This window comes from Panthera onca, chromosome F1 (assembly GCF_046562875.1).
Source record: "Panthera onca isolate mPanOnc1 chromosome F1, mPanOnc1 haplotype 2, whole genome shotgun sequence".
Taxonomy (NCBI): domain Eukaryota; kingdom Metazoa; phylum Chordata; class Mammalia; order Carnivora; family Felidae; genus Panthera; species Panthera onca.
Genome location: NC_138355.1, coordinates 16,982,065 through 17,007,949, shown reverse-complemented (window position 1 = coordinate 17,007,949; position 25,885 = coordinate 16,982,065). Strand labels below are relative to the sequence as shown.

At 39.9% G+C, this 25,885-nt stretch overlaps 1 protein-coding gene and 1 long non-coding RNA gene across 14 annotated transcripts in view; both read right to left on the bottom strand.

Annotated features, from left to right (window-relative positions):
- Nucleotides 1–16,259, bottom strand: part of DNM3 (dynamin 3) — a 573,673-nt gene extending 557,414 nt beyond the window's left edge. For 3 of the 10 annotated variants that reach the window (XM_060643518.3, XM_060643515.3, XM_060643520.3), the window contains exon 1: nucleotides 15,392–16,251. In XM_060643518.3, the coding sequence (XP_060499501.3) occupies nucleotides 15,392–15,552 (161 nt within the window). In that variant the 5' untranslated portion in view covers nucleotides 15,553–16,251. Of the gene's footprint in view, nucleotides 1–15,391 lie in introns of all 10 variants that reach the window. The other 7 variants (XM_060643516.3, XM_060643519.3, XM_060643523.3 and 4 more) reach the window with 6 other exon arrangements.
- A 650-nt stretch (nucleotides 16,260–16,909) lies between these two features.
- The window catches only part of LOC144614956 (uncharacterized), a 42,168-nt gene continuing 33,192 nt past the window's right edge, over nucleotides 16,910–25,885 (bottom strand). Inside the window, exons 2-6 of one of the 4 annotated variants that reach the window (XR_013553310.1) lie at nucleotides 25,351–25,464; nucleotides 25,279–25,313; nucleotides 22,444–23,241; nucleotides 20,974–21,054; nucleotides 16,910–17,493 (exon numbers count right to left, since the gene is read on the bottom strand). This is a non-coding gene — a long non-coding RNA (uncharacterized LOC144614956). Of the gene's footprint in view, nucleotides 17,494–20,973; nucleotides 21,055–22,443; nucleotides 23,242–25,278; nucleotides 25,465–25,885 lie in introns of all 4 variants that reach the window. The other 3 variants (XR_013553311.1, XR_013553308.1, XR_013553309.1) reach the window with 3 other exon arrangements.

Sequence of the window (25,885 nt, the reverse complement as noted above, 5' to 3'; positions counted from 1 at the left end):
TGAGCCACCCACGCACCCCCCAAGAAACTCACATTTTAATGAGAGAAGTAGATAAAATAAATTAACACAGTGCAAGAAGTATAACATTAGAGAACTACTCAGAGTTATGATGCCTAGAAGGACAAGTAACTTGGGAAAGGTAAGAAAGTGGAAGCTAGCTGAGACATCCAAGAAAAAAAGATAAAGATAACTTGAGTTACAGATAACAGGAGTTAGTCTGGTGAAGGATCACATTATTCCTTATAAAGAGATCTACATGAAATAGGCAAAGAAATGTGAAACATTGGTGAATGTGTGCAGGGCAAAGAATGACAACAGATAACCTGGAGAGGCTGGGTCATGCAGGTCCTTTATGTCATGCCAAGAAGCTTAGATTTTATGCTGTTGGCATTAGAGGTTGAAAAGTTTTCACCAAGATAGTGACATCATTTAATTTTAATTCCATATCAATCATGTGACGACTGTGCAAAAGTTAGGTTGGAGGGTTACGGATAGAAAAATCATTAAGTCCACTGCTGTTGTCCAGAAGATGAATGATGCCAACTTGAACACAGTGGTTGTAGGAATTAAGCAGAGGTGATCAATTTCAGAAATACTTAGTAAATTAAGCTGTTTAAAACTCATCAGCAACCTTGGCAAGGGCAATGTCAGTGTACTGATGGGAATGGAAGACACATTTCATTCCTTATCCACAGCTGCAGAAATCACAGGAATTTTGAAGATGGTGATTAGGAGCTCCCAAATCTGGTTGCTTATTAGGAGTAACAGGACAACTTTAAAAAAATACTGATTATGCTGGCTTAATCCAGACCCACTGAGTCAGTCACCACGAGTCGAGCCCAGCATCCCTTATTTTAACAAGTCCCTTAAGTAAATCTTACAGAGATATCCACATACTTGCATTGGGAAATGCTAGGATGGACCAGTCTCTCAAGTATATTTAAACCCTGTAATTCAGATTTGATTCTTGGGTTCAGACAGCAAGAATTCAGATAGTAAAGGTTGTAAAGACAAGGAAGGAGCTAAGCCAATGGCTGAAGAGGGCAGAGGTTAAAATGGGAGAATCCTAAATAGATTTAGATCATTAAAAAAATGGATAGAGAAGTATAGATGAGAGAAGGGATAACTAAAAATCTAAGGCACATGAGATAAGAACATTATCAAGCTAAGAGCATTAGTTCATCAAACACAATTTTATCTCATAAATATAAAATATAAATCTCTTGGGGTACCTGGCTGGCTTAGTCAATGGACTGTATGACTCTTGATTTCCAGGTTGTGAATTCAAGCCCTACACTGGGTGTAGAGATCACTTAAAAATAAAATCTTAAATATATATATACATATATATACATATATACATATATATACATATATACATATATCCTATGTGTATGTATGTGTATATGTATATATGTATGCATATATGTATCCTATGTGTTTATATATATATATATATATATATATATATATGTACACACACACACACACACACACATATACATATACATATATATATATCTTACTAAAAGCTGTAATTTTCATTCCTAGTCCCAACCCATCTGAAGTTGGGCCAACAATTTAATCAGTGAAAACTCAATAGAAATTAGTACCTAAAACAGAATTGTTCACAATACTGTAGGGAATACCAATAAGGAGTTTGCAGTCAGCCTCAGAGACCAAAAACCAATGTAAATCAATCAGAAACCTTAAAGTGTCGAACAGCATGGAACCTCTAGAGTCATCAAGAGGTCAGAGAAGGCTGCAATCTGTGACCTCTCCCTCTGGCCCTATCTCAACTTATCAAATTCTTCCTCTCTAATGTGCATTTCAAACTCTACCTCTTTCATGAAATCTTTCCTGGACTCTCCAAAGAGATGAGATATTTCCTTTGAATCATCTAGAACACTCTAATTCTAAAGGCACCCAAATTCTGCCTAAACTTCCATCCCCAGTAAAAAACTGTTGCTATGTGATAGGCACTGTCCCAAATGCTTTACATGTATTAACTAATTTAATCTTCACAACTACTCTATGAGGTAGGCCCTACTATTACGCCATCATACAGATGAGGAAGCCAAGGCACCAAGAGGTGAAGTGATTTCCTAAGATGAAAGAGCTATTTAAATGGCAAAGCTAGGATGGGGATGCATGCGGCCCAGCTCCAGGAACTGAATGTTCTTTACCACAACACTTCAAAAGTTCTGGAGGACACTCTATGTTAGTCTACATCAGATTCTGTTGAGGGCAAATACTTTTTAATTGCCTTTTCATCCAAAGTAAGCTCTCAAATATGTGTTGATTGTTGGAATTCCTTTTGGTCACAAAAGATCATGTTCTGCCCAGCCATGCTTGTTCCTATGTAGTCAAAAATGACCACTTTACACACAGAAAAGATGAGAAAAGTGAGAGGAAAACACATTGCAGAGGAGTGGAAACAAAAGCCAGATAGGTAGAATGTTTTAAAAATCACATAGGTTTGAAAAGGTGAACGGTAACTGCAAGTTCTTGAGGACACTGATGTGAAATTTGCATGTTGGAAAATTAATCTGACAGCAGCAATGCTAGCATGGGAAGGATGAATGAGAAACAGAGGAAAGGAGAGAGCAGGATAATTGAGTTCTCCAGGTACGAGGGCAGGACCTGGACTAGAATACAAACGTTCTGAATAAGGAAATTATAATATGTATTAGATTTAGGAAGACGATTTTAGAAATGAAAAAGACTAAGTGTAAATTTTTAAAATGGGTTTTTAGACCAGTACACCACTGGAAAAAGATGGATTTTTAAAGCAGATTTTAAAATCAAGCTGTTATTCCGTTTTTTTCAAAGAATAATACAATTTATTACTAAAACATTTTTATTCATAACTGCTTCTGTGAGAGATTCTAGTTTCTTTACATCTACAACTGATTTTTGAAGTCCTAGAAAGACTGGACCCAGGGAGGAAGTCTTAACCCTTTTATATGTCTGACACTTTTTATCTACTTAGAGATAATCTATCAAAAACATACATTTTTAAAGCCAGGCTACTCTCTGATACCCAGCAAGCCAAATCATAGACTTCAAGTTATAAAGAACCTTCAAAGTCCTTTTTCTCAACCTGTCTCCCATCTACACCATGCCAAGAAGCTAGTCAGTCTTTAATTCCCAGTCTCCATCCTTCTGGTAATGGAATACTTACTAGTTCACAAGGAACTCATTCCATTCTTCACTCTTCTGTTGAGCACTCTCTCTTATGTTTAAATCTGTCTGCCTGTAACTGTCACTCATCTGTTTGTGGCTTCTAGGGACATACAGAGTCAATCTAATCCCTCTCCAATTAACAGCTCCTCAAATATTTGGAGACAACATCGTGACACTACCAACTACTTTTTAACAAATGCCTCACATAAGAATCATTAGCCTGGTTACCCTAACAATAACAGCACAGTGCATATCAACCCTTGTAGTCTCCTGGGTCACCAAGTTTTTGAAGGAGCTCTCAATACGTACAGCCTCACATAGTTTCTGGCATAGAGGAGACTCTCAAAATAGGACTGTAAATGACTCAATGAATGAATAAACCCATCTGCAAATAGAATTTTCAAACATATTCTCTCTCAATGGGTTTTATCATCTACCTACAACCAAACAAATTTATTAAACTCTCTCTGCCCTCAAAAATCAAATAAATGCCATATAAGGAAAATGTAAACCCAGAAATAATCTGGCAGGTATTCAGGTAAATGAAACATCTTGACAAAGCAGAAACCTTAATGAGGGAGACAATTTTTACTGTAAGTCCTTTAGAAATGTCTGAGTTTTTAACATATGTACCTATTTTGTTTTTCAATTGAAAGACAGTTAACAAAATAAAAATAATAAAATTATCTCTATTTTAAGTCACTTAGTGGAATAGTATGGTATAGTGTGAAACATGCCTTCTATAATAAAAGGATCTGTCCTATCACATATATAGAATCATCAAATAAATAAACTAGAAATAACATTAGATTTAATCTAGTCCAGAGGCATTCAACAATTTTGAATACAACCATAGTAAGAAATACATTTCATATTGCAGTGTGATATACATAACAAATATATAACTAATACAAAAGTTTCCAATAATGTACACTACTTACCATTACAACTCAGAATGTACTGATATTTTTTTTAAAGCTGCCACAACCCATTATATTGATATCCTGTCCTGCTAAGTCACACCCACAGTTTGAAAAACATGGATCTAGTGCAACATTCACCCTCAACCAATTTATTAACAAATCAGGTACACTTCAGCTTGGATAAGTGACGTATACAGAATCACATAGCTAATTCGGACAGCATTAAATGAAAATGACAAATAAAATGTACCTCTTGACTTCATGCAAGCTGCAAACAGTTGGGCAAACAGATAACGCAACCAATTGTACAGTAAGACCCCTGTGCAAGAAGTATGAACAAGGACCACCAAGGAGGGGCCTCTAAATCAGACAGGAAGAGCTGACGAAGACCAGCAGGGTGATGGTTATATCGGACTAACGCCAGTTTGCATTGCCTTCCCCCATGATACCTCAGCTTACCTGAGGCAATCCTTTAACAAACATCCATCTCAAACTACATAACTCATGAATACTCCTAACTCCCTCAGCTGTTTTTTCTTCATATCTCCCTACAATATAGTAGATACTCAACTAAGCAAGGCTTCCTCCTTCCCATTCCTGCTCTTGTTCTTGAAGCAAGAGACTCATGATCCTTCTACCATGTCCCTTCTTCACCAACTTGGAAAGAAATCCCTGGGGATATTATAATATTCATAGTAGGTAAATCAAATCAAGTACCCACTCCCCCCCACAATTTCACATGATTTGTTAGAATTAGGTAAACAGATCATGTAAAATTTCTTAAATTGAATCTACCAAGAACTGCAGTCAATATTCAAAAAGTTATATTGATATTTCCAGATGAGAATGCAAAAATTTCACCACACAATGGTTACTGTCCAGGAAGTAGGATTCAGAATCATGAATGCTAGGATCCGTGAAAAAAGACTGTGGGCCTTTTCCCTTCTCTTAAATATATGAAAAGAATGAATCTCAGTTTTATTAACCAGAAAACAGACACACGGAGTTCTAAGCTTCCTCTAGGTAAGACACCCAAAGCTATTCTTACACAAATATTCTAAGGCACAGTTAAAGGTAACACAAAGATACTGTAATTCCAAATAAAACCAGGTAACTAGCTCAGAGCTGAAATTGGTGGTAAGTTGTAAGAATGCCAATCAGGTCAGAGTATGAGTTTTTCCACTGAAAATAGTCACTGGATAGTACTTCAACATTGACTACAAGAATTACAGTACTTCTCTAATGTCTAATAACACCAGACACAACTATTTTTCTGACTTAGCTCCTGATCTCTTGGCTGTAGAACTTTTCTGTTACTTGGGCTTAGCTTATGCTCTTGCTAAGTAGTCCTGTTTCTCCAGTTGGACTCTGCTGTTTTTCTCACCTCTACCCCTATCTTTGCCTAAATTTCACCTAATATTTCCAAAAGATAAAGATATACTAAGAATGGTTTACTCCATACCATAGAATCAAATATTTTCCTTAAATTTATTCTCTGGGAGAAGGAAGAAAAATTTCAGCAATATTCATTTTTAATTCTATTATCACAGTGTTATTAATTCTATTATGTTCATTATCTCTAGTATTACCACTTAAACTCTAGCATGTCACTTAACTTTTTTCCAGCTCAATCTTCCTCATTTCTAAATTGAAGTTAATAAAACAAGACTTTACTCTCTTTTCAGGGATATTGTAAGGATTAATAAAAGAATAAATGGAGAATTACTTTGGAAATCTTGGAAAAAAAGAGCATACAAACTGGATTTATGTTGTTTTATGCTGTTTAAAGAAAAGATATACTATGGTAATGCTAAATGTGGGCAATGCTTTCTCTAAAGAAGGCCCATATATACTCTAAGTCAGTATGATCTAAAAGTTAGTATTTTGATGCAGCTGTAATTTTCCAACATGCACAAAAAGGAGAATTTGCAAATATGCATCACTATCTATCATCTCTCCTAAATTTATTATTTATTGTACAATACAGTATTAGTTAAAATTATACATACCATACAACTTCTGTATAATTGTAAAATTATGTATTGTATTCAGAAAAATTCTAGTCCAAATTAAAGAGTTAGACTAACAGCCATTAAATGAGTTCTAGTACCAATTCCAATGTGGGGAGTGGGGGTTCCCAAACCAACAAGCATTGCTCTGGACACCAGCTGGGTGCCCTACAATTCAACTCAATTCTGACACCATATCCAGAGATAGCATCATATTCCACAGGTTGAAGGCTCACTCCCACAAGACTGCACCCCCACACTTCAGATGCCAATCTGAACCTCCTTGGGTTCAATTAATTTGCTAGAGTGGCCCACAGGACTCAGAGAAACATTTAACTTACGAGATTACCAGTTTGTTATAAAAGTATATAACTGGGGCGCCTGGGTGGCGCAGTCGGTTAAGCGTCCGACTTCAGCCAGGTCACGATCTCGCGGTCCGTGGGTTCGTGCCCCGCGTCGGGCTCTGGGCTGATGGCTCGGAGCCTGGAGCCTGTTTCCGATTCTGTGTCTCCCTCTCTCTCTGCCCCTCCCCCGTTCATGCTCTGTCTCTCTCTGTCCCAAAAATAAATTTAAAAAAAAAAAAAAAAAAAAGTATATAACTAAGGAACAACCAGATGGAAGAGATGCATAGGGCAAGCACCTCGTGCTTCCATGCCCTCTCCAGGCAATCTAGACTCCCTAAATCTCTGCGTGTTCACCAACCCAAAAGTTCTCTGAACTTTGGGTTTTTATACAGGCTTCATTACATAGTCATGATTGATTAAATCATTGGCTGTTGGCAACTGATTTAACTTCAAGGCCTCTCTTCTCCCAAGAAGTTGGGGGATAGGACTAAAAACTCCAACCCTCTTACTGAAGGGTTAGTTCCACCAGCAACCAGCCCCCATCCTTAAATGCTTTCCAAAAGTCACCTCATTAACATAACAAGAAGCCTTTATTACTCTGAACACTTAGGAAATTCCAAGGGTTTTGTGAGCTGTAAGCCAAGAACCATGGATGAAGACCAAATAAATATGAGAAATATATTTTGGTCGTATGAACAACCAAATATATGCTTTTCTTATGAATCATAATATCACAGGCATCATTTATTGAATGCATATTATGAGCCACACACTATATACATTATCTTACTTAGAACCCACATGCACATTAAAAAAAAAAAAATAAAGTCTGGGACACTTGGGTGGCTCAGTCAGTTAAGCGTCCGACTCTTTGTTTCAGCTCAGGTCACGATCTCACGGTTTGTGAGTTTGAGCCCCAAGTCGGGCTTCTCACTCACAGTGTGGAGCCTGCTTGAGATTCTCTCTCTCCCTTTCTCTCTCTGCCCCTCTCTCACTCGTGCATTTTCACATGTGCCTCTGTCTCAAAAATAAATTAACATAAATAAAGCCTGTATAATTATGTCTATGCTGCAAATGAGGAAATTAAGTCCCAGAGAGGTTCAACGCCTTGCTGAGGAGTCATGCTACTAACAATAGTCAGAGGTGGGACTGAAACACCAGTGAACAAAGCCTGCACTCTATCATTAGGATATGACAAGTCCTTTTCAAATATTGGCTTTTTGAGAATCTAAGAAAACAAGTATCATAAATAAAATGAGTCACCCATCAAATTACTTCTTTAAATGAATTTGTCCTTTTAATTCCAAGACACTGAAACAAAGAGGTCCTTCAGAAGCCCTACCCACTTCTAATAGGTATGTATGTGTTATTCATGGGTATATCATAATCTTGAAACAGTGGGAAATGAAAATGAGATGCTGTCACCAAGGAGCACTGACACACACTTGAAACTTCTAAAAACAGAGGACTTTCAGCAGAGATGCTAGAGAAAAACAAGATCTAAAACAGTCCTGTATCATTCACATAATTCATGGATTAAATATACCATCCTTTTCCTCAACAACTATCTTGCCTTTCTAATCAATTAACGTTAAGGATTTAACACTATATTGACGCTTGTTGAAATTAATTATTAAAGTAATTTCTACGCTATGGATGGGCCTTCCTCTAAGGATACAAAATACAAAAGGAGGAGGCAGAGTGAGTTAAGAGGGAGGCACTTTAGAACAAACAGTAAGAGGAGGAAAAGAAGATGATGAGCTGAACAGGGCTCCCAGTTCTGAACACCAAGTTCCAAACTCAACTCTGATTCTGTTTCCGACCTTGGGCAAATCTCTTGGTCTCTCTGTATCCTGATGTAGCTCCAGGAAGTTAGCAAAGAAATTAAGACAGAAGAAAGTTTCTTACAGAACCTTGTGGAATGCCTGCCCTTGCTACTGACAAAAGCAAAGCTAAGCTACCCATGACAAAAAATAATGAAACACCGATTTGGTATTCATAAACCCTCTAATTTGTTGGAACAGTATTTAACTCAAGAAAAGCAAATCATTTAGTGCTAACCCTCTTCCTTTATCCTCCCCCACTTCTAAACAATAAACAACACATTCCACTCTCAAGTTTGCCTTTAGAACATTTCCCTGACATTCTGTCTTCAATTTCCTTCACTACTTTAACTAAACACCATTTATTTATTTATTTATTTATTTATTTATTTATTTACTTACTTACTTACTTATTTATTTAGCTAGCTAGCTAGAGCAAGAGGGGCAGGGTGGTGGGGGGGGGGGGGCGGGCAGAGGAGAAAGAGAAAGAAAGAGACAGAGAGAGAAAGAGACAGAGAGAGTGTGTGTGTCTGTCTCAAGCAGGATCCATGCTCAGCACAGAGCCAAATGTCGGGTTCCATCCCATGACCCTGGGATCATGACCTGAGCCAAAATCAAGAGCCCAATGCTCAACTGACTGAGCTACCTAGATGCCCCTAAATGCCTTATTCTTAAAATTCTTAAAAAAGAAAATAGAGGCACCTGGGTGGCTCAGTCAGTTAGGCATCTGACTTCAGCTCAGGTCATAATCAGGTTCATGATGAGTTTGAGCCCCGCATCAGGGGAGCTCCACTTCTCTTTCTCTGTCTCTCTGTCTCTGTCTCTCTCTGCCCCTCATGGGATTCTCTCTCTCTGCCCCTCACTCACTTGTGCCCTCTCTCAAAAAAAAAAAAAAAAAAAAAAAAAAAAAAAAGACAAGAAAAGAAAAAAGAAAGAAAGAAAAATAGAATTCCACTCCTTTCAGCATTAGTGCCTTGGAGGTCCTTATAAAGCAGTTGGTTGGCCTGATCCATCCCACTCTTACTTAGCCTTCACTGCATCCAGTTATATTTTTAATCTCTCCAACCTTTTCTCTTTCCTCCTACTCTTCTCTCAGGCCCTCTCCAATACACAGTATCTCTTTGGGATAAGGTGATAGTCTAAATTCAATGCTTTGTTGTCGAGCAGACACTGAGACATAGATAGCCACTCCCCACTTTGACATCGATACTTCAGTACATGCAGCCTTGAGTTAAAATGATACCAGCTGCCAAATGACACTGGAAACTCATATATTGTTTACTTTCCTCTTATATTCCAATTCAATTTCAGAAGTATGGATTTTCCAAGTTGTTTTCTTTTTCGTAAAAATAAACTGACATAGTATAAATTATTTTGTTCCAGTTTGCATTACACACAACTGCATTCATTTTACGAAGCCACTTGAAAGTTGAGATCTCATATCTTATGCTGTCAGTTCTCTTTTTATACATACATCAGCTTCTATGTATTCATACTCCCTTCTATATTTACCCACAATAGTTAGAACTCAATAAATACATGTTCATTGACTTCGTTTGATCATATTTCTCAAGAGTACCAATAGAAGTCATATCCAAGGCTTAATCTCAGGTTGGCCACTTACTAGCCATGTGACCCTCTGCAAATTACTGGTCTCTCTAATCCTGAGATTCCTCCCCTATTGACATGGAGATGTGAAGTCAGGTAAGATAAAGAAAACATGCAAAGTACATAACAGTGTCCATGCTTGCAACACAGTAAGGCCTCCTTCTTCCTTCCACTTTATAAAAATGTGTTCAGTATTATATTGCCCATTGGGATTTTAAGTTAATGCTGACAATGTGAGAAATTACAAAGCAGACTTAGAGGAAGGCAAAACTTTGGCCAAACAGAAAAAGAAATGGATTATTCTATACAGTATAGTAGTTCAGGGCTCTCTTGACTTGGCTCTGGTGGGAGAGAAAAAAAATCATCTGTTGTAGTCCCCTCAATGTTAAATAAATTATAGTAACAAGTAAAACATCATAATTTAACTCCACTTATTAGCCCTAACAAAAGGTAGTAAGAAAAACACCTAATATACTAAATGTATGTTCCATTGGTAGATAACCCAATAGCCTAATCTCTAGCTATTAAGTTTTCCATTCCTCCAAAGTTCTGGAAGGCTTTCTGCTCAACTTCATTCCTAAAGAAGTTAATCAAGTGCACTTAAAAAAAATTTAATGTTTATTATTTTTGAGAGAAAGAGAGAGAGACAGAGCGTGAGCAGGGGAGGGGCAGAGAGAAAGGAAGACACAGAATCTGAAGCAGGGTCCAGGTTCTGAGCTATCAGCACAGAGCTTGATGTGGGGCTCAAACTCACGAACTGTGAGATCATGACCTGAGCTGAAGTCAGACGCTTAACCAACTGAGCCACCCAGGTGCCCCCACAAGTGCATTTTTTAAGTAACTGTTAATGATAAGCAAATTTCAAAACAGAGATTTTCTATCCAGTCAAGTTTGTCTAGTTTTACTGCTTCTCTGATACTATTAATAAAAAAGAATTAAGTTGACTGTGGTAATTAAATCTTACCAACTGTGAATTTGTGATAAGCTAAAGTACATTATATATGTTAATTCAGCAGAAATACCTTCGTAATTTCAGGTTTTAGCAATTCATTGTTGGATGAAAAAAGTTCATGTGTCTGGAACTTTATTTAAATAGACTCTTGAGAACCATGAAGCTCAATTTTCAAACATTATCGCATTTTAATTGTTAGCACCCATTTACCTAATAACTTTAACACTTGGAAGCCATTTGTTGAAAAATATTCACTAATTCAGATGCTTTGATATTTAAAAAAATACTTTCCGTCAGTACAAACCCATTTCTGAATTAAGTTTTACTAATATAAATGCTTCTGTGCCTAATCCCATTTGCAATTAGAGAAGTCTTACCCCCCTCAATTTTTAACTACTCTCTTGAAATTAGTCAAAAGATTTAAAAATAGATTAGTGTTGATCTCACAACTCTTGATCTCCGAATCGTGAGTTCAAGCCCCATGCTGGGAGTGGAGCCTACTTAATTTTAAAAAATATATTTTAAAAAAGCTTTAATTTAATAATCAACATCCATCTTTAAAACATCACAACTAAATAAATATACATTTGACACTTCCACATTGAAACACACTCCCTCAACACAGTCACTTTTTAAAAAATCTTCTTTTAATCATTAATCAGAAAACCTATTCTATTTGTACAAAATTAAAAGTCTATTTACCACTCAGACTAGAATAAAATAATGTGGAATTCTCTGCCTATATAATTAGCATTGAAGAACTAAAATTTCCAACAAGTATATCATTAAAAAACATTTGCACATTAGCAACTAGTACAGTTTTCATTTAACACCTCCATAAACAACTTATATGCACTCTAAACACATACTTAAACAACCCAATTACATGCTAGAGCTCCCTGCAAGAATGTCTAATACAGTAAAGAAAAATACTTCCCCTTTAACTAATGTTGCTTCTTCCTAAGGAAGAATCTTCTGTGAAATGAGGCAAGGTAGACATAAATAAATATGATTAATACTATTAATATGGCAGCTTCTTACTTATTTAGGTGGTGCTTTTAAGCGTGATCGAAGAAAGAAGTTAAAAGTATTCATGAGAGGTTTGGTAAATCTAAATTCAGAGGGGGCAATACGACACAGAGGTTTTAGAGTATAGGTATAGAGTCCAGATACCTCAGGTTGAATCCTAGCTCCACTGTTTTTATGTTAAATTAAATTAGCCATCAGCAAGTTACTCAAACTCTCTAAATCTCAATTTCCTCCTCTGTAAAATGGAACTCATAAGAGTACCTTCTTTTGTGAGGTTTTATAAGTATTAAATGAGATTATCCATTACAAGCCCTTAGAATAACACTAGACGCATAGCAAGCTCTCAGGATATGTTAACCACTATCATCGTCATCATCGTCTCACCGCACTGTAAAAAAGAAAAAAAAATGGATATGAAAGTAGTTGAGTAAATTCAATTCTTCCATACACAAACCAGACAAATGGGCAGACCCCACACCATTTAATGCACCCCTTTATTCACACCATGAGTCTCAGCTTCTACTCATTAGACCTTACATTGTCTCTCACCGCCAGCCTATATTTCATCTGAACAACCAAAAAGAACAATCTGGTTACTCACACTATATTACGTTAATATGTAAACTCATCACTTCAGGAAGAAAGTCACAAACAAGTAGTTCATTCATGACTCATTTTATTCATAACAATCTCAAACTTGTCACCCCAAAATTGGATTTTACAGCTACAGTTAAATGAAGTAAACACATTCACAACCAAATTCATTCAGTGGTGTAAAAAAAAAAAAAAAAAAAAAAAAAAAAAAAAAATCAATGTAAATAAATAGTCCACTAAACACAGATTGTTAAATACTGAGGAAAATGCATCATTATTTTGAAGAGAACAAGCTTAAATGATGAGTAAACAGAACTCACACAGGCAATGACCCCTTGTTTTATGATTACATTCAATAACTGCGCATACACCAGAGTCTTAAAATGAAAACAGATAACATATAAAAGAGGAACGTTTCATCCTTAAAGGATCTTATCTTTATTGCAAAATGTCTGGATAATAAAAAGATAAAAGGTTATAGTGGGGTATGAGTAGTTTTTTTTCTGTCTAGGACCAATCTCCTTCCAAAATTGAGAACTCCTTTTTCCCTAAGGTTGGTTTATAATTAGAAATTAGATTCCTCAATAATTCAATGACTGAAACCTTTATTAAAGTCAAATGACCTTTTTAATTAATTTTTTCCTAATATATAAGCTCTGCTAGGCAGGTGTCATCTCTACAGATAATAAAGCCTTTATATATTTATTAAATGAGATCTCCCTCTCTGTTCATCCTTTCCTTTGATTTGATATTCTAACAGCAATTAACTACTGGCACAACTTTAAAAAGTATAACAATACTAATGTATTCTGCTAAATGCTCTGATTTGTATACTTGGAATGTCCCTAATTTTTGCTCTATCATGAAAAATGTTTAAGCTAAAATATTTTACTCTCCCATGTCTCTTTTTTGGAATTCTCATTTTAAAAGAATACAGCTAGTAAAGGGAAGTGTGTCAGGATTTGAAACCTGGAGAATGGAATTGAGATACATGCATAAAACTGACATATTCAAAAGCTCTTGACGCAAACAGTGCATTTATAACACAGGCCCATCCCAGTAAATACGTGAAGGATGCATAAAAATATGGCCATTGCATTTGAATTACTTACAATTTTAATCTTTAAGTATTTGTTTAAAAATAAAAGTAGTTAAATGACAAGGCACCATGTTAGATGTCCTGGAGCCTGAAAATTCAAAGTATACTGTCCTCAATCCTCACTGTCCCTATGGATACCACTATAAGTTTAGTGACAATAAATCAAAAACAAAGTAAAACCCTTAAGTGTATGGCTGTTGTATGTGTATGTTTGAAATCACACTCATCCTTCACTTCACCATTAGTCTGAGATGACGTATGCAAAATGTTTCACCATGACTTTTCCCATCACTCAAAGTGATAAAACCGAAGTGAAATGATGAAGAGATTTACTCAATTGTCAGTAATTTTACTTTTTTGCTGGGGTCCTAAGCTTTCTAATTCACAGGAGGAAAAAAAGACGAGGACGAAGAGTATCATCAGACAGAGCATCGTCTGAGAGAAAAGACTATGCACTTTACAGATACTAACAATTCCCAAAGGAGATGTAGGAATATCGAAATTTTACCTATCACCAAACACTAACCAAAAAAAAAAAAAAAAGAAAAAGAAAAAGAAAGGTGTGGGGCGGGGAGGAACAGGAGCCTTCAGAATCTCAAAACACTCGCCAGCCCCATACAAAGAGTAAAGTACCAGCTCGGGATTGTCCCCACTCCGGCCCACCGTCTCGCCGCTGTCCATTTCTACCTGCTTTACTACAGGAAACAGATTTCAGCTTTCGTAACGCTTTAAAATGGGCTTTTCTTGGCAAATGTCTGCACTCCTCAGGCGAGGCCGTTACGGTAACTTAATCCCCCACGCACTGCTCGCTGGAGGAAATGCTGATTCCCAATCCAAAAATTAATTCTCTAGCTTTTTCTGTGTTAAAAGAGCCACGAAGAAACCCGTAACTCTCATTTAGGCTCAGCATATTCTCTTGAAGACCCGCCGGACAGATGAGAGCTCAGGGAACGGAGGATGATGCTGGGGGGAGGGGGCACGCGGGGAGAGTGCGAGAAAGACGCTGGTCAATCCCGAGATGATGCAGGAATGACATGGCATCTGGGCAACACGAGTCCACGCTCACCCCCCTCCGAGAGTGTGCCTCGGTTTCTCTGACATAAGCCTGGCGCTGTGAATAGGTGCACACGCGAACACACCACCTTTTATTCTCCGACTCCCAGGGAGGAGAATGGTGGGGAAGCGTGGCTGGGTAAAGCTTCACCACAACAAACGGTTTCTTTCTCCTCGCACCCCGCCTCCCCTGCTAGGAGCAGGGGACGACTGTCTCGAACAGTAGACAGCTGAGCGGAGAAGCGGGGCGAGAAGGACAGCATCTCCCGGGAAGTGGGGCGGGGGGGGGGGGGGCGCGAGGCCGGGGTGGGGGGATAAAACCCCGAAGCCTCCCGGAGAGCCTCCCGGAGGCTGACAGGAAAAAGAGGGGGATGAGGGGCCGGGAAAACAGAGGAGACGCGGACTGGGAAGCTCCCGGGCGCGCTACGCATCCAGGCTGCCCGAGGCTTGGCGCGCCGGGCGGGGCGGGGAGGAGGGGGGGAGCCGATCCCGGGCGGACCCCCTCCCCTGACTCCCCGGCCGGAGGACGCAGAGGAAATGGCTTTGTATCGCAGGATGAAAGGCAGACAGGAGGGCCACCGGGCGCGGGGGGGACGGAGGATGCCCGCAGCCGGGACGACCCCGCCCGCCCGCCCCGCGGACGCCGCGGCTCTGCCCTCCATTCCTCCTCAGCCCCGGGCCGGCCCTCGGGCTCCCCGCCGCCGGAGCACGCTCCAACGGCCGCGAGCGAGCGGGGTCGCCAGCCCCGCCCCCCGCGCCCCGCGCGCTCACCTGCCCACGAAGTTCTCGAGCACCGAGCTCTTGCCGGCGCTCTGGCCGCCCACCACGGCGATCTGCGGCAGCTCCAGCAGGCAGCTCTGTCCCAGCGCCGAGAAGGCGTCCTGCAGACGGTTCACTAGCGGGATCAGCTCCTCCATCTCCCGGTTCCCCATCCTGCCAGCGCCGCCGGCCGCCCGTTGGTCCCTGCTCTCCTCTGCGACCTGGCGGGGGGAGCCGGGGGGCCGCGCCGCCCTAGCCGCCCCTGCCGCGCTGGGTTCTGTCAGCCGCTTCCAGCGCAGACGTCGGATCCCGCCGCCCGCCAGCCGCTCGGCTCCTGACAGCTAACGGCCCGCAGCGCGCCTGCGCGGGCGAGAGGGGGCGTGGCCTGTCTCGTCGGCCGCCCCCTCCGCGCCCCGCCTGGCTGTAATTTCGCCTGAGGGTTCCCGGCCGGACATCCCGGCCCCGCGCGCGCACGCACTGCCTCCCAGCTGCGGCCAGATGCCACGACCTCCGTCCTCTGCTACCAAGGCTCAGAGGCAAAGTTACAGCACTTGGCCAGGGAGTCAGCAGCAGCTACAAAGCCAAAGTCTAGTGGAAAGCCCTACCGATTACCACTCAGCCCTGTCACCAGCAGTAGTAGCAGCATCTCCGCCACCACCACCACTGCGCCGCCGCCACAGTCACTTCCCAAAAGCAGATCTCATATTCTCACGCCCTGCTCCAGAACCCAGCTCTTCTCAAGGGGGCCGGCCTGTGGAGTCTAAATTCTTCCATCTGACATCCATTTCGGGACCTGCGTAGTCTGACCCTACCTAATTATTCGACTCTAATGATTCCGTCTCCCAGCCCCGTCTAAACAAAGGTGGAGCCGGTCGTGCTTACCCCGTACCACTCCCCCTTTTCAATCTACCACACTCATTCTGTCCTTTGCGACTCCTCGTGCCATTTCTCCTACCCATCTGTCTCCTCATAGGGTCTATATAAGCATGTACTCTGCACATTTTCTGTTATATTTAGCAGACTGAGACGGGTCCTGTGCCGGCTGATGGAGACATGAAGATAAATGGTCGTGTTTTGCTCAGCCTCCTTAGAGGGTTCCTCTTTACAAATAGGTATCGATGCTTTCCAGGATTTAATTCATGGGCCTTGTCTCACATTTTAAGGGCTACCTGAGGACTTTCCAATGGCTTTAACTCCACAAAATGACTAGTGACTACAAGAATCTAAATTGCTAACCCACCTCTCTCTCCTTTACTGTTGACTACTCCCACTGGTCCTGGACCTCATTACCTGAATGTCCACAAGTACCTCTGACTTAAATTCAAAACTGACCTCATCTTTTCTAATTTCAGCATTTAATGCTATAAAGTTCCCTTGAAGCCTAGAAAGACTTGTATAAAAATGTCCAAATAACCAAAACACTAAGAACAGCCCAATCATCAATGAACAAGTATGATTTGGGCATACTTCTAAGCAACAAAAAGGAGTGAACATTCAATACAGCAATAACATAGTTGAATCTCAAGATATAGTATGTTGAATGAAAGCCACTAAAGAGTACATATTGTATGCTTCCATTTATGTGAAGTTCTGGAATAGGCAAAATTATCTGTGTTGATAGAAATCAGAGCAGTGGTTGCCTCTGAGGTGTAAGGATTGACTGCAAGAGGCACCAGAGATCTTTGTAAGGTGATGGAAGTGTTCTATGTCTTGATTTGGATGCAAGTATGTATTCGTAGACTCATTGAACTAAACATTTAACATCTGTACATTTCAGCGTTGCCTGGGTGGCTCAGTCTGTTGGGCATCCAACTTCAGCTCAGGTCATGACCTCCCGGTTTGTGAGTTGGAGCCCCACATTGGGTTGTGTGCCGACAGCGCAGAACCTGGAGCCAGCTTCAGATTCTGTGTTTCTGTCTCTCTCTCCTTCAAAAATAGATAAACACTGGGGCACCTGGGTGGCTCAGTCAGTTGAGTGGCCGACTTCGGCTCAGGTCATGATCTCGCAGTTGACGAGTTTGAGCCCCGCGTCGGGCTCTGGGCTGACAGCTCAGAGACTTGAGCCTGCTTCCGATTCTTTGTCTGCCTCTCCCCTGCTCATGCTCTGTCTTTCTCTGTCTCAAAAATAAAGACAAACATTAAAAAAAATTTTTTGATAAATAAATAAACATTAAACAATATTTTTAAAAAGATTTGTGCATTTCACTGTAAATTATACCTCAAATTTTCTGAAAAGCAAAAGAGAAAGACAAAAATGAATGTATCATCCCCTCCACCAAAGCGTATCCCTAGTAGGATGTCTGCCTAACATGCCTTCTTCAGGAATCACCTTTCCATCTACCACATGGCTGTAGCCAGAATACTTATGAAGATACAAGGGCATGAAGAGCAACTAACTGTGCCCTCCAGTGTGCTCCCTATCTCAGCAAGAGGTCTGCCCAGTCCCAATCCAGAATCTGGAAATCATCCTCACTCCTTTTCATTCTCTCTCTCCTTCATCCCCTACATCAGGTTGAATCCCAAATTATGCCCATTCTACCTCCCTACAACCCATCTCATCCTCTTCATCTTTGCTGTCAGTGTCTCATTCATAACTATCATTTGTTAACCACTTTCTTCTACGCTTCCCATATATATATGTAACCTGAACAGATTTTCATTACTGCACTTGACACATTGCATTGAATCTCTGATTTATATGTCTCTCTCTTCCACTATAAAGTGATAGCAGAATAATGCCCCCTACCAACTATGTCCACATTTAAATCCCCAGAAACTGTGAATATGTTACCTGACATGACAAACAGAAATTTACAGATGTGATTAAACTAAGGGGACACCTGAATGGCTCAGTTACTTAACCATCTGACCTCGGCTCAGGTTATGATCTCTCAGTTCATGACTTTGAGCTCTGCATAGGGCTCTCTACTGTCAGCACAGAGCCTACTTGGGACCCTCTGTTCCCCTTTCTCTCTGCCCCTCCCCTGCGCACATACTCTCTCTCTCCCTCCCCAAAATAAATAAACAGTAAAAGCAAATTAAAAAAAAAAAAAAAGCTAAGATCTGTGTGATAGGGAGATTATGCTGGATTGTCTGGATGGACCCACACTGATCACAGGGATCCTAAAGAACAGACAGCCTTACCTAGCTATGTCAGAGGGATATGTGACTACACAAGAGTCATCACAGAGTTGCAACTTTGCTGGCTTTGAGACGGAGAAAGAGGGACCACAAGCCAAGCAACGTTGTCTGCATCTAGAAGCTGGAAAAGTCAAGGAAACAGACTCTCCCTGGAGCCTCCAAAAGGAACACAGCTTTGCTGACACCTTCATTTTAGCTCACTGAGACCTGTGTCAGACTTCTCTGACCTACAGAACTGTAAGATAATAAATTTCTGTTGTTTTAAACCACTAAGTTTGTGGTAATTCATTAGAGTGGCCATGGAAAATGAACACAACTAACCATAAGTTCCTTGAGGGCAAGACCCTTCTCTGTGACTCTCAATGCCCAGCACTGTGCTTAGTACCTAAGGACACCATAGTCTCCAGGGAACAGGCATAAACAAATTATCACAACACAATGTAATAATTGTTCCGATGGTAGTATGGACTGAACTGTGTCTTTTCAAAATGCATATGTTGAAGCCCTAATCCTCAGTGAGGCTATATTTAGAATAAGGTTAAATAAGGTCATAAGGGTGGAGCACTGATCCAATAGAATATCCTTACAAAAGCTTGCTCTATCTCTGCCATATGGGGACACAGTGAGAAGCCAGCCATCTGCAAGCTAGAACAAGAGTCCTCACCAGGAATCAAATCAGCACCTGAATGTAGGACTTCCTAGCTTCCAGAATTTTAAGGAAATAAATTTCTGTTATTTAAGCCACCCAGTCTATAATATTTTGTTATGGCAACCTGAGCAGACTCACAATACCACGTTTGTTTAAAGGAAAAAAAAAGGAAAACAAGATGGGAATCTGGGAGTAACCATTCTGTCTGGGGAGGCCTTGATGAGTATATCCTGCACTCTGCTATGTGCTGTGAGGAATATAAAAAACTCAGAAGCACTAGCCCTTGCCCTGAGTATCTTGCACTCTAATGTAAAAGGCAATGCTACCATGCCTTAGAGAATGTGTAATCATTATATAAATTTGAATTTCAAGTGCACTGAAGCAATGCATGTCATCTGTGTTTTCCAGAACTTAGGTCAAATCAGTCCCACCCACCTACGTCAAGAAACCAACCTGAACTACTTTTGCTAATTGCTTTCTTTCTTACTTCCCATTTCCAGAATCAATTCTGCAATAACATGCAACCTGAGAAATTTAATACTCACACTCAACACCCTTTTTGCATAAATTAATCTGGATAAAACAAATAGCAAGGAAAACTCCAAGGGGAAAATCTGAAAGGAACTCTTGACAAGAAGACAACCTACACCTTTGAGGGTGGGTGTAAAGCTGAAAAGGGGAGCCCGGTCAGCCGCCCCTGCTTCCTGACTGCATCATATGATCACCTCAGCCCTGCTTCAGCACCAAGTGATGAATGCCAATTCCTGCTCCCTAACACACTTGTTTCCACATCACCTTCTGAAAATGCAGAAGATTCCTAAAGGTTAACAGTCATTTTCAGGTGTGGCTCTCTAGCTAGGAAGTTAGAACTTTTTATGAACACATCAGAACTCTTATTGAAAAGAGGATTTTCCTTCAGAGTCATTGTGAGAAGCACCAATGCAATTGCAATTGCAATTCTACTGCATTTCACACAGTGTCAGTGTGTGATATTAATTTTGAAATTAATAAACCTTCTCCAAAAACTCAGACTCTGGTCCACAGTCACTCATTTCAGGTAAACAAAATATTATCCGTGTTGACTTCCTACCACATTCATAGGACTTGGTACCAAATAACTTCTGGCTAATTCTAAGAATTAAACATATATACTTAAATAGATGTATCTTAAGTATGCATATATTTTTTAAATATCCTACAGGCTGAAAACAAGCTCTAAGGAGGTAGGAAATTTTTGAGCAGAGAAAACATCTTTGAAAAACACTTAACCTCTGAAAGAAGAGCACATACTTGAAGATATGATTTAGGAATTCATAGTTTTTAAAAATCAGTCACATTACTGCAGAGCCACATCTCCCACAGTGCCTCACTCAGTAATCAGTAAATATTTATGAAGCAGATCTGAACCAAAACTGTAAGCATTTGTCATGTCAAAGTACCTGTTGGTACTTTGTGAGTACCAATAGTAAATGATAATGTTACTCTGTGTACAATTTAGGACCTATTCAAGCCTTACAGTTCATTCCCCAAAGGTTATCCCTTGGATGGATTTTAGATCTTACTGCAAATCAGTTTGTCTGCAGGCATCTTTTAAGTTCTGTTAAACCCAGTGAACATCCAACATAGACACACAGACTTTCAATACTGTAGCCATCCTGGTTGACACTTAGGTCTCCCAGAGCTTCTCTCCTTCAGCTGAGAGCAGGGGTCAGAAAGTAAAGACTCTCAATTTTGTTGCCCATATTTTTCCTTCGCTGTCATCAAGACGCAAAATAACTCTGGAAGAACTACTCCAGTCTCCTACCCTTATCACTTCTGTCAATTTGAGATCTGACAGATGGAGTGTCACCAGTAGTCTCATGGAAGCGTGGCTGAATCTCAACACCTGCAGGGCAGAAAATACCAACAGGCAAGATTAAGGTGTTAAAACAGAAGGGTTAGGAAGAAGTCTCTGTATCACTTCTATTTGACTTAGCAGTTTGTGCCTCCTTCTATCAAGTAGGTATAGCCTTTTTTCTGCTGTAAGCAAAATCCATACATACTGAAGCGGAACAGAAAGCACATAAGATTCCTTTTAAAAGGAGGGCCCCTAGTGCTTTTTAATTCTCATGTATTGAATTATGAATCTTATACATATAGAGATATATAGGGATAATTGTATATTAATTGCATATTATATGTAATTCTACAGTATCATTAATAACATACTAATATCTTTATATATAGGTAAGCTACAATGGCCATTTAAATATGTTTATGAAGATTTTTCACTGACAGAGAAATTATATGACTAAAATATTAAATGAAAAATGCAGGTTATAAAATTTTACATATGGATTATCATATCTGCATAACAGCCTGTCTGGGGAAAAAAACTAGAAAGAACCGTGCCCCAAAATTTAATGATATTCTCAATGAGAAAGTATCGAAAATCTTTATTGCACTTTTCCATTTTTTCCCTCAAAGTTTCTACAATGAATGTGTATTACTCTTACAGTTTAAAAATTGAATAAAAATGCTGTTTGGCTGACCCGTAATTGGTTTACACACACACCAGCTTGTCAGCCACAAAAGTGTTGTGTAATATAAGGTTAAAATAACACTGCAAATAGGAGCAGGAGAGGCCACGAGCTCCTTGACCCCCAAGCCTTTGCCACTCACTGGCAGCTGGTAAGTGGCAAGTGATAACTAAGATTTTAAAGTGGGAAACATTTCTTTCTGGCTCAGGGAGCAGAAGTGTTACAAGCCCTGGCCACTACGGTCACAGGAAATATTACTAGCCAAGCACCCCAAACTGCACACCATCCATAGCTATAGAAAGGAGGTATATGAGCTGAATTTTGTGTGCTTAAAGCATATGCCATAATCTATGGCATCAATAAGCCAGACATAAAAGACTGCATCCTGTATGAATACATTTATATGACATCTAGAGAAACCAGAACTAATGGATGATGACAGAAAGCAGTCTGGGGCTGAGGGTGGGGACAGGGGATTGACTGCAAGGGGCATGTGGAATCTCTATCTTGATTGTGCTGGTGGCTATGTGGTTGAATATGTTTGCCAAAACTCATTGAACCATAAACTTAAAAGGGTGCGTTTTTTTTTTGCATAAATTACACTGTAATAAAAACAACCTATGGCATTTATGACACACACCTATATGACATGTAATGGTAACACAGAGTATGATCATCTCAGTCTGGGGATAACCTTAGTAATGTGCAGCCATAATCATGCTGGGTTTTGAAAGGACAAAATTAAATATACATACCCCCAAGAAGCTTGCAATGACTCCAAAATTCTGCCAATACAGAGCCATTCTTTCGGGATCTCTGAGTATTATGTTGCTGGGGGGGAAAATCACTTAGAGAAGGGAAAGAAACAACATAAGCCATTAAAAACTATCTCTTGGAGAAGATTACATTCCAGCAGCGTCAGCTCAGGAAGGGGGGTCTAGGACAAGAGTGGAAAGGGTATCATAAAGACACCAGAGTGAGAGTGTCCTAAGCAACTTTCCCCATTTCATATGGTCTCCTCTCTTTAATTTTACAGGAAAAATGTAAACCTTGGAAAAGTCCAAGCCCTGAGCATACCGGTGAGGTCCAATTGAACCCCAACTCCCTCCCTCCTGGATCTTTTGCCAAAGACTGTGGTAACAAACAACATTGACAGCTTTTGATACTGCTTTATACCCACAAAACATTTTCATGTCACAGCTACTTTTGGAGTAACAACTAACAGATGGCAATACAATTCCCACCTCATAGTTAAGAAAATTGAGAGAAATCGAAGAGGTTAGGTGACTCGGCCAATGTCACGCAGCTAGAACTACTAAAGATGCTGCCTGCTGTGCTACAGCATACCATACTTGGATCATCCCCTTAAAGAAACCTTGAACCTTGCGATATATAGTACTTACATTTGCCAAACCTATATTGAGACTGAAAAGTGTTCTCACTTCTTGGCCTTTTGGCTAAGATCAAGTGGAGACTGAAAAGTTCACGGCGAATTCCTGTTTGTGAACAAAACCACGTTTTATCTTCATACAAATTATTTCAGTTGTCATCACCTAGAGTCAGAAGATTGAGATTAAAGATCCTATTGGCTCTGTGATTCACCCTCCTAGCCCTTAATTTCGTCTGTAAAATGGGTATATTAATGTCTGTTCTTCCTAATTCATAGAACTATTGTGAAATCAAATAAATAATGAACACTAAAATATTCTAGAAACTGCATGGTATCAAATGGCTATTAAATGCTTTACTTATAATTATCCAAATCTACCCATGGACTGTAAATATATTTTGTTAATTACCAAAAGGGTGTCTTGATTAACTATAATTTTTACGTGATTTATGTGATAAATATCTATGTGATAAAAACATCTTCACATATCTTACTATTCATGTATCTCATCAATTTTAGGATTCCTTCATCTGGTAAATTAGGATTGTGGAAGAGTTCACTGTTAAGAAGAGCCCAGAAATAACCAAACAGAAAGTGTAATTGAAAGTAACAGTTCAAATTAAAAGCAAAAATGAACTACTGGGACCTCATGAAGATAAAAAGCTTCTGCACTACAAAGGAAACAATCAACAAAACTAAAGGCAACTGACAGAATGGGAAAAGATATTTGCAAATGACATATCAGATAAAGGGCTAGTATCCAAAATCTAAAGAACTCACCAAACTCCACACCCGAAAAACAAATAATCCAGTGAAGAAATGGGCAGAAGACATGAATAGACACTTCTCTAAAGAAGACATCCAGATGGCCAACAGGCACATAAAAAGATGCTCAGTGTCACTCCTCATCAGGGAAATACAAATCAAAACCACAGAGATACCACCTCATACCAGAGTGGCTAAAATGAACAAATCAGGAGACTATAGATGCTGGAGAGGATGTGGAGAAATGGGAACCCTCTTGCACTGTTGGTAGGAATGCAAACTGGTGCAGCCACTCTAGAAAATAGTGTGGAGGTTCCTCAAAAAATTAAAAATAGATCTACCCTATGACCCACCAATAGCACTGCTAGGAATTTACCCAAGGGATAAAGGAGTGCTGATGCATAGGGGCATTTGTACCCCAATGTTTATAGCAGCACTCTCAACAATAGCCAAATTATGGAAAGAGCCTAAATGTCTATCAACTGACAAATGGATAAAGAAGTTGTGGTTTATATATACAATGGAATACTACTTGGCAATGAGAAAGAATGAAACCTGGCCATTTGTAGCAATGTGGATGGAACTGGAGGGTACTATGCTAAGTGAAATAAGTCAGGCAGAGAAAGACAGTTACCATATGTTTTCACTCATATGTGGATCCTGAGAAACTTAACAGAGAACCATGGGGGAGGGGAAGGGGGGAAAAAGTTACAAAGAGGGAGGGAGGTAAACCATAAGAGACTTAAATACTGAGAACAAACTGAGGGTTGATGGGGGTGGGAGAGAGGGCAAAGTGGGTGATGGGCATTGAGGAGGGCACCTGTTGGGATGAGCACTGAGTGTTGTATGGAAACCAATCTGACAATAAATTATATTTAATAATTAAAAAAAAAGTAACGGTTCACTAGGAATCAAGCATGACAAAGTAATGGAGAGCAAAATAAGTTTTCACAAATAAGCACAAGTCAGAAAATCCAGAAAGCAATGAGTTAAGAGGAGGCAAAAATGGGCTGAGATGGAATTTGATGGAGAAATTACACTTAAGCTTAGCCCCTTTACAAGTTTTGTTGTGCTCCATGTACAGTTTGAAAAGAACTTAAAATAGAATAAAGGTAGCCAATGACACAAGTATAATTTCCAGGTTCTCCGGAAAAATTATGCAAAGGAATGCAGTATCTCTGGAGCCAAGGATCTCCAAAAATGTCCACTCCCTGCAGAGTCCTCTTTAGACTTTCCTTAGTGACTGTTCAGGCAAAACTCACTCCTACCCTCTTCCCCTCAGCCTGCTGACCCTCCTCCTGGCTATCATCCTCATTTGCCTCGAAAACTTTTTGTAGATCTAAGAGCTTGTCCTCTAGCAAGACTGCCAAAAAGCAACTCATTCTGAAAAGTCAATACCCCAGGGTCTCATAGAAAAAAGGCCAAAACTGAAGACCTTTAATTTTACCACTGCATCACTATTCCATCGACCTGTCACTCTGATAAAATGGTTCCAGTGCTTCCCTACATGATCTTCCAAATGTTCTCCTTGTAGAGTAGTTTGAGGAAGTTGTTTTCTTTTCTGTTTTTCTTCCATCCCCACATAAATTATTTCAGGAATGTAAATGCTGGCAGACATGCGCTGAGAGAATAGAAAGAGAAAATTCACATAAAAGGTGATAGGCGGATTCAACCCCAACTCCCTTTTATGCAATTTATTTTTTTATTGGTGAAAATTGCCAAATGCCTTATGGCTGAAGAACTATGTTCTGAAAAATAAAAGTTCAGCTGTGAAGACTGAGCTGTAACTCCAGTGTAGAATGCCTCTGAATCCATTAGGGCACGCTCTACTTATATCCTGCTGCAGAACAGGAATTTTTCACACACACACACACACACACACACACACACACACACACACTCCCCTTCAGGCCACTGATTTCTGCAAAACAACATCTCCACCAAGAAGGCCATGATAACAGCAAAAAAACAAGTATGTTTTGTAGGAATGAATGTGCACATGTGTCAGATGAGCCATTTATCATCTATCCTAACAAAAATGA